The sequence below is a fragment of the Aedes albopictus genome, chromosome 2 (genome assembly GCF_035046485.1).
Source record: "Aedes albopictus strain Foshan chromosome 2, AalbF5, whole genome shotgun sequence".
Classification (NCBI taxonomy): domain Eukaryota; kingdom Metazoa; phylum Arthropoda; class Insecta; order Diptera; family Culicidae; genus Aedes; species Aedes albopictus.
In genome coordinates, this window is record NC_085137.1 from 4575173 (window position 1) to 4594329 (window position 19157).

A 19157-nucleotide genomic window follows, 5' to 3' on the forward strand; every position below is an offset into this window, starting at 1 on the left:
TTTGAGGTTAGGGGTCGTACACAAATTACGTCACGCTTTTAGGGGGAGGGGAGATTTTGTAGAGCGTGACGACCCTTACAAAAATTACTGAGGTCCCATACAAAAAGTGTGACATAGGGGGGAGGGGGGTTGAAAAAGGTCGATTTTTGCGTGACATAATTTGTGTATCAGCCCTTAGGTTCGTTGGTGTAATAAAGAATAATGTCGAAATTGTCTTTTCGGAAGTTGAGGTAGCCAACAGTTTTTGCCTTTCTCGTACACCAAGGTGTACCGAAAAGCTATATGTTCACTCCAAATATGAAAATTTGATAGAGCCTCCGGAGGGGTCAAGTCTTATATACACGTATATGACATCCCTATTCCCACCCAATAGGATTGTTTGCAGCCAACATCAATTGAGTTCCCCCATTGACAATGCATTTGGGTTCCCTAAACATTGGTACAAGATGCGGGAATCGAAATCGTGACGTCATCGCACCCTGGTGCTTATATACCAATCAACTCAGCTTGGAGAATTGAGGTGATGTCTATGTGTGTGTATGTGTACAAAAAACTCACTTCACTTGTTTGAATTTTTTTAACAAATTTTATATTAATCTTATAAGTACCCAATGATAATATAGACTGAAGTGTGCAGAAAAAAAAAATATTGAATTGTCTTGATAATGATCGGCATCCAGTGCTAGTGAAGGCGGTCAAGCAGTCAACTGAGAGTTTCGATATTTTTCAGCTCTGTCTATCGTTTAACATAACGTCGGAATATCAGCCAGAATAAGTTTTCAAATTTGATTATGGCTTTGATGAAAATCTTGCTTTTCTGAATAAGGCTGACACAAATTTCAATTTTCTCCTATGTCAACCCCTTCCCCCTCTTGAAACATTTCGGTCAGAATTCAACATTTTGAGGAAGGGCACAAATAAATAAATCAAGAAATTTTCAAATTTCAAGGTGAAATAAGAGTCCTCCAGAAAATTTCTCATTAAATTGCAGATTTTGCTTAACTGATTGGGTTATTTTTTCATCAAATACATTTACTATTTTATTACTACATTTATTATTTATCACGTCCCCATTGGAGAGCCAACGAGCACTGTGACAAGAGAAAGAGAAAGAAATTGGTCCGTTCTAGAGTATCCTCAGGATTCAGGAACACTTTGGCTTACGTCGACGGAAAAATCTTGAGTAATTATTCGGCGAGAAAGGCACTATCACCACTAGGTGGATTAATCTGAGTTTTTTTTTAATACATTTTGGAAAGCTGCTTTTTGGTCAGCTTCAGGGAGATTTCGGGGACGTTTTAAAGCGTTACATAAAAGTAAAAGGCAGTTTTAGAAGGGATTCAACACGTTCCAACTGGTTGCGCTTGTAGATCCGATGATCTATAGGGGAGACTGAGGAGACTTGATCCCTGGGGAGACTTATTCCCGCCATGTTATCTCGGAATCAAAACCAGATTTCTTCTAGCATATTTTTTCAAAACTACTTCAGGAAAAAGGCTATGTTTAAGCTGCAAGTAATTTCGTTTGTGCATTGCATTTTTTTATAATGGCTGATGGTCGGTTTTTAGTCCTTCAGAATTCTTTTAAGCGATTTCGGAAAATCTTAATAACTTTGTGAAAATTGAATCAAATCGTGTCAAAATTTCACAGCACATAGTTTAAACAAAATACTATTAAACATTTTATTCCAAGGTTGTTATTAACATATTTTGAATAATGTAGCTAAGTATACTCAACTGGGACATGGGGAGACTTGATTCCACAAGGATTATACACACATTACATGCATGAAAAATAAAATTACATTCGGAAGCCTCTATTTGCTTGGAATTATATCATATTCAATGATAAAATGCGTTACATAATTATTATTTTAGTACACACCATAAAAAGGGGGATCATCTCTTCCGTACTTGAAGGTGCGCAACTATCAGTAAAATCAATGAAGGGCAAAAAGTTCCACAGTGGTCCAGATTGAAAAATACGTGGCAAAAATTGTCAAATCATAGTAGGCTGCTAGTTTTTGCCTGAATGAATATACTGAAACATTATTGATTCTAATGAATTGAATTTCATATTAATGGCATTTTCATTATTTGTCATTTTCTTCGAACGAATTCCGAAAAAAATTGCTGTTTTTCATACAATTTGGCTATACACATATCATTATGGCGCTAATGTTTTGGCAGCTCTTGGCAGCTGCAATTTTCCTTAATCAATTCTGCATACTTAGACGAGCGTTTGAACCGAATGTCTGCGCGGGGAGTAGCTGAGAGCGATTTGTAAGACACTTTGAAGTTCAAGAATAAGATTTTTTCGTACTTATAATATGTTATGTTAATTTTGAAGCCAAAAGCGTTATTTTGATCTCTTTTTCCATTGCAGGTGCATAATATACACAAGAACTTACGAATAAACCTCTGAAAGCCATTGAATTACTTATATTATTGGACTTTTATTGTGGTTGCACTTGCTTGTATTCTTTATCAAAAAATCAGTAATTTTTGAATCAGCAGCTATTTAGCGCTGTAAAAAGATACAAAATCATTATTTCCAATTTATTTAAAAGACAGTCAACGCTTCTGATATTGTAGATGAATGATCGATATACTGAAACCCATTTAAGAGATGTTCAAAAATTGAGTTTCTGCCAGCTTTTCTCAAAATTGGACCATTGTGTGTCCTCAAGGAGGACTACTATCGCTCTTATTGCAATCTTTGGTAATGGACGAACTCATTAAAAAGCTCATCAATCAAGGCTTTGAGGTTATTGGATACCCAGATGATGTAGCTATTCTGATACGTGGAAAATATGACGACACGATATTCAGCCGGCTATAATCTACGTTGAATGTTACCCTCAAATGGTGCCGAGAGGAGGGATAAACGTAAACCCTTCAAAAATTGTAATTGTACCTTTTACTAGAAGGTTACAAATAAATCTTACTGAACCTTCTTTAGATGGAGTTCAAATTTAGTTCTCGGAAGAAGTTAAACATCTTGGAGTAACTTTGGACTTAACCAAGGGTACGAATGCCCTTTTGGTCTGCAGCAAAGCCTTAGGAAAAACCTGGAATCTTAGATTCACTGGATCTATGCTGCAATAGTCCGGCCCAAAAAAAATTGGGGTAAGTTCTCAATAGAAGCCAAGTAAGTGAGCTACAAAGACTTGCTTGTATATCTATGACAGGAGCAATAAAAAGCACTCCTCCGCTTGTTAAACTACAAGCGGCAAAAAGTGCCCTGCAGTTTATACGTTTCAATAAAGTCCAAGACAGGGATCTTGTTGGGCATTTGAGGATCGCCAAAGATTTCAATTAAACATGGACATAAAAACAGTAGAAGATTGAATGATAACGAAGACCAACTATGATGTTCCCTTCAAAGTGGTGAAACCATGTCGTTATGTTTGGAATGCTGGTGGGCCAAGTTTACGTCCAGGTTCTATTGTATTTTATACTGATGGGTCCAAGATAGGAGAAAATACTGGAGCTGGTGTTTTTGGTCCTGGTATCAGTAAGGCTATACCAATGGGATGCAGTCCCACTGTATTTCAAGCGAAAGTTCGAGCCATTCTAGAGTATGCCAACATTTGTCTGAAAAGAAATTATAGGTAGGTTTGCCAAGATCTGTATTTTTTTCGGACTGTTAAGCAGCTCTTAATGCGCTAAGACTCTAAGACGCTAAGGCTTAATAAAATGAGTTGTGGCTTGTTGGGATCAGGTGTTACATCAATCATTGTCCATCACAGCGCAATTGTGATAGGATATTTGACTAGCACCAGATTAAATATGAGTTATACCATAATATTTCTAAATATTCAATGGACGCACTGGTTAAAAAGCTCTACAGATAAGGAAAAAAATGCTCCCGCTGTAGAGTTCGGAACAGTATTAAAATCACAAATTATCGGCTTTACATACAGGTTTATATTTTCCGTTTTGTAACCCGCTCCTGACACATCCGTTCGCTACACGCTTTCGTTCTCTTCCCCTTTTTCCCGTCCCGTGTTGCCAGACCGTATTGTTACATTTTATGTTAAGGCAGTATTACACTTTAACTAGGTGTCCTACACTACAATCCCCCTTTAACTTTATTTTAGTATGACAGATAATCCTGGAATTTCAAAGGTTCCCTACGTTCGCGACGCAGCAGCTGTCTCGGATGGTTTGTATCATCTTGGTCTTCCGCAGCGGGTTCGGCCGCACCCGAATCTTGTCCTGAGGGATTTTCTGTTTCTTGGCCTTTGGGAGACTCTTATTCCGTTGATGTTTCTGGCCGTGGCTCATTGTAGTTGGCTGGAGAATTCTCTGGCAGTTTCTTCAGATGCACAATATTACGGCGGCATTCCTTTCCGGTTTCCAATGATCGAAGCGTAACATCAGCACCGTTTAGTCGAATGACTGTGTGTTCCTCCGCCGAATAGTCTGTGCTTAGCTTGTTTTCTTTCCGGAACCTTTTAATCACTACCTTTGCTCCTACTTGAATGTCGCTTTCTTTGGCTCGTCGCTTCTTGTCTGCATATACCCTACCTTTCTCCTTTTGTAAACGATCATGATCGCTCGTTTCTTCATCAAGATGCACCTCCCGAGGTACTTGTGGAAGTTTGCTACGCATTCGCCTTCCAAACATCAAATCAAAAGGAGATCGTCCTGTTGTGGGATGTGGGGTGGAATGATACGACAGAATGTATTGATCAAGAACTCTCCTCCACTCTTGGCCAAGCTCCTGTGCTATTTTCAATCTTTTCAAGATTGATCGGTTCTGTCGCTCGATTTCCCCATTCTGCTGTGGCCAATACGGTATTGTGTTCACCAAGCGTACACCTATTTCATCACAGAAATTTCGGAGCTCTTCACAGTTCAATTGCGGTCCATTGTCAGCGCGCAGTGTTATGGGCACACCGTACCGACAGAACATCTTGGAAAGTTGCAAAATGGTATCCTTAGCGGTGGTCTGTATCATTTCGCATACCTCTATGAAACGGCTGTAGTAATCCACAACGACGAAGAGCGTTTGGCCTTCTGGCAGGGGACCTAGAAAGTCTACAGCTATATCCTCCCAGGGTCCATACGGCAAATCTTTTCGAATCATCGGTACTGGAGGATCGGGTGCTGACACCAGAGTGCATGAACGACAGTTCTTAACAAAATTTTCCACTGCAATGTCCATTTTAGGCCACCACACCGCGCTACGGAGATGAGATTTCATCATCCGCATTCCTATGTGACCCTCATGAGCAACACATAGTACACGATCACGTAGGGCTGATGGTATGACTATCCTATCGCATCGCAAAAGCACATCTTCGCACCTGCAAAGCTCGTTTGCCACTATGCGGAAAGATAGCGGTAATTCGTCTGGTCTGTCATGTTCGAGGTGCTCAAGAACGTCACGAATTTCTGGATCCTCTTGCGAAGCTTTTACAATCTCTCTCCAGTCCAAAGCAGCTGTTGTTGCCGAATGCAGAGCAATTTGACGAATAGCGAGTTCCTCAGAAGGATCAAATGGAGCTGCAGTAAGTGTTCCGAGTCGCGACAAAACATCGGCAGTATTCTTCTCGCCTGGTATGTAGATTACCTTATAATCGAACGCTTGCAGTCTTAAAACCCACCGCTCAATTCTGGCACAAGGTCTTGAACGAGCAGTGAACAGATACTGAAGAGCCTTGCAGTCTGTAAGGATGTCAAATTCTCTTCCGTATAAATAAGTGTAAAATCGTTCAACACTCCAGACAATTGCCAACGCTTCTTTCTCAGTCTGACAATACTTCTTCTCAGTTTCTGTTAGAGATTTAGAAGCACAACTAACGATTCTACTGCTGCCAGACACATCTGTTTGAAGAAGCAAAGCCCCCAGTCCTGTTGGGCTTGCGTCAGCCATAACTGCAGTACGGTCTTCCGTTTTGAAAAATCCCAATGATTGCGCGTTTGCCATTGCCGCTTTAATTTGTTCGAATGCTTGTTCGTGCTCATCATCCCAACTAAAGTTAGAGTCAAATCGAATAAGTTTCCGCAACGGTTCGTCAAGAGTTGCCAAGTTGGGAATAAACCTATTTAAATAGTTCGCAAGACCCAAAAAACTTTGAACCTCTGATGCATTTTCCGGACGACGAAAAGAAAGAATAGCTTCGATCTTCGAATTCGATGGAAGAATGCCTTCTGCAGAAATATGGTGACCAATAAAGTCAACTTCCCCAGCTCGAAATACACATTTATCCCAGTTTAGTAGAACAGACCTATCCCTAAAACGCTTCAATACTTCATTCAATCGCTCATCATGTTCCTGCTTATCTTTCCCTTCTACTATAACATCGTCAAGGTACCAATGAGTACCTTCGCACCCTGCTAGAATCTGGTCCATGACCTTCTGAAATAGCTCCGGCGCAACCACCAAGCCAAATGGAAGTCGTTTAAAACGAAAAAGGCCTTTGTTCGTAATGAACGTGGTGACATCTCTCGATTCTGGAGCTAATTCAACCTAACAAAACACATTGTTTTAAAACTGTTGTATTATTTATTAATAATCATGTGGCTCAACGACTCACCTGCAAAAACGCATCCTTAATATCGAGCTTGCTCCAGATCTTGCCGTTTCCCAGCCTTGCAAGGTATTCTTCTACGACAGGCATAGGGTGCCGTTCACGTAGTACGGCTTGGTTTACTCGCCGAAGGTCGAGGCAAATTCTTGGCTCACCATTTTTCTTCCCAACAACGACCAAGGGTGAGACCCACGTGGCAGGGCCGTTTTTCACTTCAATTATGTCCGTCGCCAGAAGTGCGTCCAATTTTCTATCCACAGCTGCCTCAAGCGGAATAGGTATACGCCTGACCGGTTGGAAGACGGGTTTGATATCCGGATCGGTGTGGATTTGCACTTGTACATCCTTGATCTTCGGGAACGGTACACCTGCTGATCCGACTTGGTTGATATGCAGACCCACATAAAGGATTCCCAATTCTTTTGCAGTCTTATCGCCTAGGATGCTTCGTTGGCCGCCAGCAATCACGAAGAATTCAGCCTGCACGGTTTTCTGACCCACCTCCACATTTGCCTTGAATGATCCTAGAATCGACAGCGGCTTGTCGTTGGCGTACCCTTTCAGTACCTTATCGCTTCCCTTTACGCACTGGTGAACAATTACCTTTTCCTGTTTAAGGTGCTCCCACACATTATCAGGAATCAAATTGACATCTGAACCAGAGTCCACAAGCAAATCCAACCGGACACCACCGACGTTACAGGCAATCACGTTGCTCTCGTTTCCGGCATGGAAGGTGTAATAAGTTTTGGAAACAGACTCAGTTGGAACATCTCCCGGAGCAGCCACAGCATCTGACTCTTGTACGGCTCGTACCTTCTTAGCTTCCGCGGGAGCCTTACCAAACTTGCGCGACCGACAACATGATTCGAAATGTCCGACAATCTTGCAAGTTTGGCATACTTTACCTCTGGCTGGGCATGTTTCAGACGTCGAAATATGATCACGTCGCGCACAGTTGAAGCATTTGATTCCATCCCTTGTGGCGAATTTGCGCTTCGATCCACCCGGTTGCGGATAACTCCTCTTATGAATCGTATTCTGTGTAGCGCCGATCCTGAATACCCTCTGATCTGCATCAGTTTGCTTACATCTTCCACCAAACCCTTTAACCTGATTGTCAATCCCTTCCAGTGTGACACCCAAAGCCTCGATTTCAGCCAACGTCCTATCCTGCTGCAGTATTCGGCGGCGAAGCTCCTGGGATTGGCACCCTTCAATGATTGCATCGATCAAGAAGACTTCCGTCAGAACCTCTTTAACATCTTCGGGATATTTATCGAAACCGCAGTCCGATACCTGTTGGCGCAATCGAAGAATGAAGTCTGCAAAACGCTCTTCTTCCTTTTGTTTGATTTGGCGCAGTTTGTACCGCTCGAGGCAATCTTGGCGATACGGCTGAAAGAATGCATCCAGAGCATTGATCGCCACATCGTACCACTGTTTTTCGAGCGACACTAACGGGAAGTTCTCACGGTCCGGTAGATTTTGGAAGACACGCTGCAGCTGTGGGCCACCCAAGTGCAGAAGCTTTGCTCTTCTTTGTTGTTGATCGTAAATCCCGTATGCGTCGAAGTAACACTCCAAGGCACACTTCCACGTCTTCCATTCTTTGAACAGCCTCTGCTTTTCTATCTCGTCGCAGCGAAACTGCGGTAGTGGACGAGAGTCTTCCATCTGAAATCAATAGTAAACGCAATTGCAAACTAACAGAAAAAAACATCCAACCATATTTTTTTTCTTAAAAATCTTTATTTTTGATTTCTCCATATAAGCAATATACAATTTCATTGTCCCACTGCCTAGCCCGTGAAATAGGATTCACCACCTGTCAATTAACAAGTACAAGTCCAAGCGCCCGGGAGCTAGACTAGCTCCCCTCCTGTTGAATTAACAGGTACGTACGTTTTAATTCGACAAATTCTAACTGTGAACCCGTGCCCGTGAATCAATCATTATTCACCTCCTGTTCCCACAGGTACGAACGATGTCCTAAGCACCCGGGTGAAAAAAAAACTTTCACCCCTCCTGTCTACCGACAGGTACGCACTAAATCAGCACCCGGAAGAAACCCCTGCTTTCTTCCCTCCTGTTACCCCAACAGGTACATACATCCGGCATCGTCATCCTACCACATACGGATTTATCTTCGTTTGTGATCCTACCGCCCGAAAACGAACAAACTCTATGCTAATGCTCATTCACCATTCCAACACTTCTTGCCTGTTTCACTTTTTCTTTTCATTTCCCCAACACAGTGCGTAAACATTCCCGATTTGTTTATAATCATCACCATCATCAATGACTGCAAAAAAAAACAGTTCACACACACGATCATACAACACCACCACGCTTGCTGGGATTCCATTGAAGCAGTAACTTTTATGCCATCGGCCACTTCTTCTTCTTCGTTTTTTTAGGAAAGCTAGTACGAATTTTTACCAAACTTTCTCGCAGTTTTTCATATGATTTCACAAAAAACGCACTTCTTACCTTGAATCCTCAAACTCGTCGCCAATTGTAGAGTTCGGAACAGTATTAAAATCACAAATTATCGGCTTTACATACAGGTTTATATTTTCCGTTTTGTAACCCGCTCCTGACACACCCGTTCGCTACACGCTTTCGTTCTCTTCCCCTTTTTCCCGTCCCGTGTTGCCAGACCGTATTGTTACATTTTATGTTAAGGCAGTATTACACTTTAACTAGGTGTCCTACACTACACCCGCAACAAGCAGTATTACCAAGATTTTTTTTATAAGACTTCCAAAAAAAGCCAGGGTTTAGCTAAGAACACTCAATAACACCCGTTAAAACTGCATCATCAAGAATTTACCAGGAAATTCACGTGTCCTCTGCTAGTTTCTACCGGAACCGACCACAACGCAACTGTAGGTGCCCACATCCATTTTCATGCATCGGCTAAATGTCCATCAAATTCTGCACACTATTTGCTAGAATATGCAAAATAGATTTAGAAATTATATTTTACACATAGTGGAGCAAGAGTTCGAGCCATGTAACAACTTCAGGTAAAAACCTGAAACTGTTCAAAATGTACATATTATCGCTAAATATTATAAATGTTTTACCTGAATATTGCGAAAAACTACTAAATTAACTTTATGCTTATGGTTCTAAATTGGGCAAAATCGAGATCAAACTTTAAAGTGTTTTCCACCCCTTTGCATCTGGAACCCTCAAATGTCTGCTGGTTCCAAGAATTTCGAACACATAAGTATTAAAATATTAAAATACAATTTGGGAAATTGAGCAAACCCTAGAGTTGAAGAGATTGAATTTGTCGCACACCTGCAAAAAGTGATATAACTAACAATTGAAAAGACATTTGTAATAACTTTGTTCAGCAAAGTTTAAGTTCATGGATAATAGAATCACTGTACGTTATTCTTTACTCTTCATCTTTTGGGAAAAAGAACATTCAACTAAGGTCACCCACCTTTTTCAATTTTCAAAAAAAATCATTATGCTATACCCCTCAGTTATTTGAACCACCTCCGACTTCGAATAAAAATTTAAAAAAATCGCCGTAAATCTCGATGACAGCAACCCTGTAAATGTCATAAAAATACCTTATAAAAATGCATATCCATAAGTTATTCTTAAGGCATGTCGTAAGAACACATTATGAACATTATTTTTCATAAATTGTTCTCATGGTATTGATATAATTATGTACAATTGGTAAAAAATCATACAATGTTTAAAAATTTCGTAACCGAGCCCTGAAGAAGATCCGATCCGAGGTTCAAAACGTCGGCGATGATAACAAAGTATCAACATCATTGTACCGACTTTTCGAACCCTCTAAGCAGAATACCCTCTTCGAATGAGTGTAATCAGTTCTGTACCTTTTAATGCCGCCCTGTTATGCTTATCCCTTGACAGACACCGTATTTCGGCTACCACTTGTAATCATCCTCAAACTCAGCTATCCACTCACTCTATAAACTGACACTGAGGTACCAGTAATAGTCGAAATACGCGTGAAAGGATAAGCATAACAGGGTGGAAATAGAAGGTACAAAACTGATTACACTTATTCGAAAAGTATCAATACTACAAAAGTCTGCCATTTTATCGTACGTCAAGCCGTAAGGGTGTTTTTCGCGCCTCTCGCTTAACAGATGGAGGTAGTGTTGCATGAGCAGTGTGTCGCCGGGGTAAAAATTAGAGTCAGTTATCCTCTTCCTTCTATAATCTTCTTTGAAATCACTTATATTGGTAGAGAAGAAACTCGATTTTACCTAATTTTGTTTCCAACGGCATTGAAACATGGGTATTTTGTCTGACACGCACACGACTATTTAGCTGAATGGTAAACATTCAAAAAACTGAAATCCACAATCAAAGTAATGGAAGTTAACCTGAAATAAGTTAAGGCGTATGATCTTGTACCATTTGGGCAGATGTATCTATTTTGGGCACTTTCCGTGATTACTAAGTCAGTTTTATACCTAATAACCTTATTGTTGGGCTACAGTGAGATACGAACCCTAAGACTGATCATTTTCTTACGTTCTTCCGATTTCTCAACAATTTAGATTTTTCTAAATTATTTGGAATACTCCGATGTTAAGAAACTATTTTTTTTATTTTTTTTTTTCAATGACAAAGCAAAATCAATATGTTTTTGAAATTCTAGTGAAAGTTTCCTTCTAATGGTTTTGAGGTTACTTCGGGTCATTCGTCGCATTCATTCAAACATTTTACAGCGTTGACAAAAAGTATTTTAAATGTAAAATTTTTAGATGATGCTCTTTCACTTCATACAATTGTTTATGTTTCTTTGGGCTTAAAACTCTTGTAAATCTAGCACAAACCTTGCAAGTCGTATTCGCTCAAAAAACTATCAGCGCGATTTTTTTTATATTTCCTCAACGCAAAGAATTTCTCCTGGATTCTCGATTTCTATTTCTCAATATTTATTTCGCTATTTTTTTCCAGGGTTAATCCTGGAAAATCATCAACGAATTTCTTTAGAAACTTTCCAAAATTTCCCTCAGTTTTTTTAAGATTCCTGCAAAAATATTCGTAAGGGTTACGGATTATGATTATTTATCTGCCATGGAAACTCCTCCAGCTATTCCTTCATAAATTCCTATGAGAATTCCTCCAGGAATTCTTCCAGGTTTTTTTAAGAAAGTCATCCATAGATAATTTTAGAAATTCAACCAGTTTCCTTCAGAAAATCTTCTACAGATTCCTTTGAAAAGAAGAAATCCCTCACATCACTTAGAAAATCTGCCATTTGATCCTTCCAAAATTGTTCATTGTTCATTAGAGATTGCTCCATAAATTTCTGCTAGAATTCCTCTAGAAAACTTTTCATCCCCATAGATTTTTCCAAAAAATCATAAATTTGGATTTCTTTCAGAATTTTTCCCAGGTATTCCGTAAGAAAATCTGCTATTGATTTTATTCAAAACTTCTCCAAAAGTTTCTTTTGCCATCCTTCCATGGATTCCACCAGGATTTTTTCATAAAATCTTTTAGGGAAACTTTTTCAGTGATTCCTTCGAGAATTCAGACACTCTTCCAATGGTTCTCCACATTTTTTACAGGCATGGAACTGCTCCAGGAATTCTGCATAATTTTATCCATGAATATCATTGGAATTTTTTGCTGAAATGTCTGCTGGGTTTTCATCAGGTATTCCTCCGGATATTCCTGCAGGAATTCCTTTAGTGATTCCAGCAGGATGTTTTCCAGAGATTTCAGCAAAAACTCATACAGAAATTTCTTCAGGATTTCCTCCTGGTATTTCTTAACGTCCATGATTTGTATTATATTTGCTGTACATTTTTTTTTTTTACAGATTTTCTGGGAAACATTTTGATTAAACTTTAAAAGAAACCATTCCTAAAGTTAATGGTAAATTCTGGTAAAACCAATTGAATTAATCGTAGCAAATTTCTGAAAAAAAGATTGTTTGTGGATGTTGGAGTTTTCATTAAGTGGAAAATACTCTAAGAGAATAAACGAAACACAATAATCGACTAAAGAAACTTTGAAAAAAGAAAATAAATGACCACGTTCTTTTTTTTGCAAATTAACAATGTTCAATTGTCGTGGGGCGCCAATCTGGATGCTTGCCAAGGGCGCCATGGGACCACGCTACGGCTCTGAGTATAGACTTTGAAATGAACAATAGTAGAAGCAATCCTGCGCATTGTGATCCTAAGGGACTCGCTGGATTAAAAATGTACAACAATTTAGCTTAGGGAATATCTATTGTATTTGATTGAACTGCACAAGAAAACACCAACAAAAAAAGTTAATAAAATGGTTATCAACACAGAGGTAAAATATTTACCAAAGCCATTTATTCTACTAGCATTCCCGGAAAAAGCCAATATTTGATCACACTCCTGATGTACTGGATGTAGATACCCTGTAATGCTGAGAAACCAAACGAGGCAGACTATCTGTACATATTACGAACGAGCGACTGCTATGTTATAGTACCGCTAATACAAAAGACCAATATTGATATAAAACATTTTCAGCATGTTGTTGGTGCCCTGCGGGCTTAATAATGATAAATTGAACTGATTTTAAACGCCACAAGTTGGAATTCTGGTTTCAACGTTATGGGATTCCTATGTTGGAAGAGTAAATTTCAATCAGATTTTCCAATACATGTGCTTATGCACGGTGAGCAAACACTGTGGGTGGTGTTCTTCTGTTTTATTCCTCGAAAGAAATTGCGCAAAACGTATCTCTCATCTGATGAAGTACCAACGGCACCCCAATCCAAAGAAGGAAGTTTAATCTAGCCATCATTCGAACATTTGATTCCATCACTATCATCTTTTCACAACAATTTCTCATTTCCAGGTAAAACCCTCCGAAACGAACGCTCGGCATTCTTCGATTTCGCGACAACCCCTTCGACGCACCCGGCAGCCGCCGCCGCCGCCTACTGCTATCGCCTGTCGACGCCACCCCAGCTGGTGAAACGCGAGCCAAGCGACGGTAAGTGCTTCATAAGAAAAGTAAACATAGCGCGATTTTCCCTCTTTTTTATCGCTCTTCCTGCGGAAACGTGCCACAAAATTGACTGCCAAATTGTGAAGTCAGAAATTCCCACACTCGCCACTCACGCTGCAGCTATTGAATAATCTCAAATCAAAATTGCCGCATAATTTAATTTTACACCCTCTGGGAAAATGTGGCAACTCAAGAAACATCCTGCTTCGACCGACGGTACCTGCCATCCGTCGGATCCGTCCTTGCCAAAGAAATATGTTGAAAATATGATTCTTTTCTTCGTTTGCACAATCGAAGCATAGCCTCCTACCACTTGTTGTACCTTCCTCCGTACGGAGCTCTCAAAGCCTACTACCACACGATATACTTGTCACTCCCGCATTTGTCGTCTTTTGTGGTGAAATCCAATACACTCGTCCCCTTGTTTATTTTTTGCGTTGTTGCGAGGAAAAATGTTTACCCCCACCACCCGACCCAAGCAGAAGCCCACCCGAAAATGACAAATTCAATTTCGATTAATGAAAATAAAATTGCCACTGTTGTCGTCATCGTCATCGACATCGTCCTCATTCTTGGAGTGCGGTATCCGCTTCGCTGTGGAAAGTCATGATCTTGTCACACGGTTCGCTGCGTCACCTTTCAGGAGTGGATTTTGTGGTGGACGATTTAATATTCATCTACCGTACATTTGAGCAGTTTTACATATTCCATCCGCGAAAGTCGCGGTTTTTTTTACAATATCAATAACTTGATCTGATTGCCAGTGGATTAGCGGGTATTGAAAGACAACAATTGAATATTTAGGGAGTTGAATTTTTCTAGCACTTGGCTATATTGTTCAGTTCAGTGGAGGAATCTGATAAGATGCATTGATACTTATTCGGATAGATAGATGGTTCAGAGTTATGGCAAAAAAACGCTTCATTCAACATTTAAAAAAAACTTAAGGAATAACCTAAAATGTATTGAATTGATAATATTGATTCAAATAACTTCTAAATAATCTAACATATGTCGGTCACCTATTTATCATATGGCGACCGTTGTTTACATAACCTACGTTTATCTTTGTATGTAGTACTCGTGTGATAGAACTTTTAATATGTTATATTATCCCTTGTAGAATTTTGCGATCGTTAAATATTCAAGAGATTAACTAAACAGCTTTGCGAGGTATGCACTTCAAACGGAATCGCTCAAGTAATTTTCGTTCAGTGCATTATTTTTCCGTGACCGGAATGGTCAAGAAATTTAACACAGCAAGCCCCTTTTGATTTGACGTTTCGTTTTAGCTCCGTACTATAGGATCCGGAATAAAGCGACGCTTTATCATTTCTTGAGCGATTCCTTGCCTGAATTTTCCACGCATCGAGATAGGCCAAGAAATTTTCGAGATCTGCGTACTACCCATTAAATTGTTGCGTAAGCCATGATTTTCTGCTATTTGAAATATTTCATGAAATTACGAATGAAATAACACTAGTTAACAAAATAAAACGAAAGTCGTGAAATTCTGTCAACGACCAAATTTTTTCAAGCACAATTTAGCACTGATTTCGAAACCGTGCTTCAAAAAATTTAAAGTAGAGCAGTTTTTGAGTATTAGCTCAATATCAAGTTTTACAACCTTTCAAAATATGGAATTTAATATAATTCAAACATCCTGCGTTTTGTTCAATCAATTTGAAATCTTTTTCCATAAATTAAAAGCTGAATATAATACCATTCGATCAGGATAATATTTAATTAGCTATTCATACAGGTTCATACTGTAATGAATCCCCTTTTATATTTTTCAACCGTTAACATTGGATGACCCCTTTTCCAAAAAAAAAATCGAACATTCAGAAAACATCATTATACAGTGTAAACGAAAAAAAGATAATCGAAACGCAATACCATTGAAGATATTTACAGTGATAAATACGAAAAAACATACAGCCATTTCCAGGCACAACACACCAAATCTTGAGTCCTCTTCTCTTTTAGAGTGCTTATTATACAAAATTTTTAAAAAATACATTTGTAAAATATAATTTGCTTGACTTTTATTGAATTCAATCGTCACTGGTCGCTGTAGTTTGAAAATACGGACCAAAAATGGTTTTCACCTAGTAATTTCTTAGAATTTAAGGATTTTTCTTATGAAATTAGTTTTGTTATTCTTCCACATTGGATTACTGCCTTCTTCGAGTCCGTAGAATAACAAACAAATGGAGTTTAGGACATAAAAAATGTTAAATATGACTACAAATAATACTTAGCTTCAGAACGTTTCAAACAAGTGAAGTGAAAATTTGTGACAATTCGATCGACAAACACAAATTCTTGCCTATCAATACCAAACTACAAAATCAGAAAGCAAGAAATGTCAGATTCAAATCACCCCTCGCAGTTTTATAGCCAGCTAGGGAAACAGACCTGGAAAAAGAGTAAACGTATTCTGAAACGATCTCACCAATGTACATAGAAGCTGTCATTCCTTAGGGCCATTGGCGCAGCCAGCATTTTCTATTTTCTTACTCATTCTCCTAAACATACTTCTTCTTCTTCTTTATGGCTCTTCGTCCCCTTTGGGACTTGGCCTGGGGACGAACCCGCCGTCTCCGGATTGGAGAACCCTGGAGACCCCTCTTAAACATACATGAGATAGATAAAGATGGAAGAGGACACAGCTTACCTCCTCTTTCATCTCGCTATTTCTTTTGCATATTTAGGTGAGTGAGTAAGAAAAAAGAAAATGCTGGCTCCGCCTATGCTTAAGGCTAACGCCAAATCCTCCAATGGATGAACGGTTGTCTGCCCCTTGTAGACGGCGGAAGCCAGTCTACATTCCATTCTTTTGCCGAGATTCGCACAGCCGAGTGCTCAGCAATCGCAATTTAACTGAGATATCAGCAAAAAAGTCAAATTTATTCATAGCAGCACCCATAGGTACCGCTGGCAATAAACATTAAACGTCAAGCGTTTAGCCGAGATTTCAGCGAATGAACTTTAACCAAGATTTGCACAGCTGATCCCGGCATTCTTTCATAAGTGTGAGGGATTCTTGGAGGCATCCGTAGAGGAATTCCTGGAAGAATTCATGGAGGAATTTCTGGAGAAATATTTCGACAACTTTTTGGAAAAATTCCAGCAGAAATTCATTGATGAACCCCTGGAGGAATTTCTAGAGTAAACTCTCGAGGTATGCCTGGAATAAACCCTCGAGAAATTCCTGGAAGAATCACTGGCGGAATCCCTGGAAGAATTTCTGGAGGAATCCCTGAAGGCATTCCTGCAGGAATCCTTGGAAGAATGCCTGGGGGTTTCCGTGCAGGAATTCCTGGAGGAACTTCTGGAAGAATGCCTTGAGGAATCTCTGCAGAAATTTTCTGGAGGAACATTTGGAGAAGTTTCTACAAGAATTCCTGGAGGAGTTCATTGACGAATCCCTGCAAGAATTCCTGGAGAAATCTCTGGAGGAATCCTTGGTGGAATTATAAGGAAAAATCTTGCAGAAATTTCGTATAAGAACTCCTGGTAGAATTCGTGGAGAAATTTCAGGAGAAATTCCTGGAGAAATCCCCGGAGGTTTTCATAAAGAAATTCTTGAAAGAAATGCTGAAGGTCTGGAAAATTCCTGGAGAAATCCCTAATGAGGAATTCCCGAAGGAATCCGTGAAGGAATTACAAGATGAATCCCAGGAGAAATAACAGAAGGAATCCATGGAGGAATCCATAAAATAATTTCTGGAGGAATTCTTGAAAGAATCATTGGAAGAATTTCTAGGGTAGTCCGTGGAGAAATTCCTGGAAAAATTTCTGGAGAAATTCCTGGAAGAGTTTGTGGAATAATTCCGGGACGAATTTCTGGATAAATTTCTGAACTACTTCTTGGAAAATTTTTGAAAAACCCGCGAATGCATTCCAGAAGGAATTCCTGGAGGGTTTTCAGTAGGAATACTTGAAGGAATCCCTGGAGGCATTCGTAAAGGAATCCTTGGAAGATAGCTTTGGAAAATTCCCGGAGAAGTCCCTGCTGTTATTTTAAGAGGAATTCCAGCATGAATTCCTGGAGAAATTTCTGGAAGAATCCCTGGAGAAATCCCTGGAGGAACACTCTCCTTATCGGCTAACCGTTTTGCAGACCAGAATTAATGGCTGGAGCAATCTCTGGAATATCCCCAGAATAAGTCCATGGAGGAATTCCTGGAGGAATTTCAGGAGAAATCCCTAGAAGAATCCCTTTTGACTTGAATTTCCTAGAGGTTTTTCTGGAGGAATTCCTGGGCGGAACATTTCTGGAAAAAATATTAGCGGCTTCCTGGAGGGAAGGTTGAAGGAACTCCTCGAGGAATTTCTGAAAGAATTCCTAGAGTGATGTTTGAGAAATATCTGAAGAAATTAATTGACGAATCTCTGGAAGAATTACTAAAGATGTTCTTGGAGAAATTCCTGGCGAAATCCATGGAGGAAGCTCTGGAGAAAGTTCTGGAAGAATTCTTTTTTTTTCTGGAGAAACCGTGGAGGAATTCTTGGACGAATAACCATCGGAATTCCTGAAGGAATACCTGGAGAAATTATTAGAGGATTTTCTAGAGGAATAACTAGAGAAATTTCTGGAGAAATTCATGCAGAAATTCCAGAAAAATAATCCTGCAAAAAATCCTGTAGAAATCTATGGAGGAATCCCTAGAGAATTTTCTCTGGGAATTCCTGGAAGAGTTCCGGAAGAAATTTCTTTAGGATTATCTGGAGAATCAGGAGAAATACCCTGCAGAAATTTTTAGAGGATTCCCAGTAGAATACCTTCAAGAAGGAATTTCGGAAGGAATTTTTGGAGGAATTCTCGTAGGAATTCTTTGAGTTATTTTTTGAGAAATATTTTAAGCTTCCTGGAGAAATTCCCTGGGGATTTTATGTAGGAACACCTGAAGAATTCCTTGAGGAATCCCTGTTTGCATTCCGGGAGGTATTTCCAGCGAAATTCCTGAAGAAATTTTTGGAGGCATTCATGAAGAAATTCATTGATGAATTCTTGGGAGAACAACTACAGAAATTCCTGGAGGAATTCTTGAGAGAATTTCTGAACAAATATTTAAGGCTTCCTGGAGGAATTCCTGGAGAAATGTCTGGAGGAACTGCCCGAGGAATATGTGAAGGATTTTTTTTAGAAACTTCTGAAGAAACCCATGAATGAGTCCCTGGAAGAATTCCCCAAGAAATTCCTGGAGGAATGCATGGAGGAATCCCTGCAGGATTTTCTAGAGGAATTCCCGGAAGTATTCCGGGAGAAATTCCTCTAAGATTTTCTGGAGGAATCCGTCGAAGAATTTCCTAGAGGATTTTCTGGAGGAATCCCTGGAGGAATTCCTGGAGGTGATTCTGGGGGTACTTTTTGAAGAATTTCTGAAGAAATTTATTTCTAAAGGAATTCCTGTAAATAAATTCCAGGGAAAAAATCTGGAGAAATTCCTTAAGAAATCCGTGGGGGATTCCCTGGAGGAATTTCTCGAGAAATTTCAAGAGGATTTCCTGGAAGACTTCCGAGAGAAATTCCGTTAGAATTTTCTGAAGGAATCTATGGAGTGATTCCTGAAGGAATCTCTGGAGTAAATAT

The 19157-nt window shown here is 39.6% G+C and overlaps 1 protein-coding gene across 1 annotated transcript in view; it reads left to right on the forward strand.

Annotated features, from left to right (window-relative positions):
• Positions 1 to 19157, forward strand: part of LOC134288818 (ETV5-related protein Ets96B-like) — a 67108-nt gene that overhangs the window by 33880 nt on the left and 14071 nt on the right. Inside the window, exon 4 of the mRNA XM_062854703.1 lies at positions 13403 to 13540. Within this exon, the coding sequence (XP_062710687.1) occupies positions 13403 to 13540 (138 nt within the window). The remainder of the gene's footprint in view (positions 1 to 13402; positions 13541 to 19157) is intronic.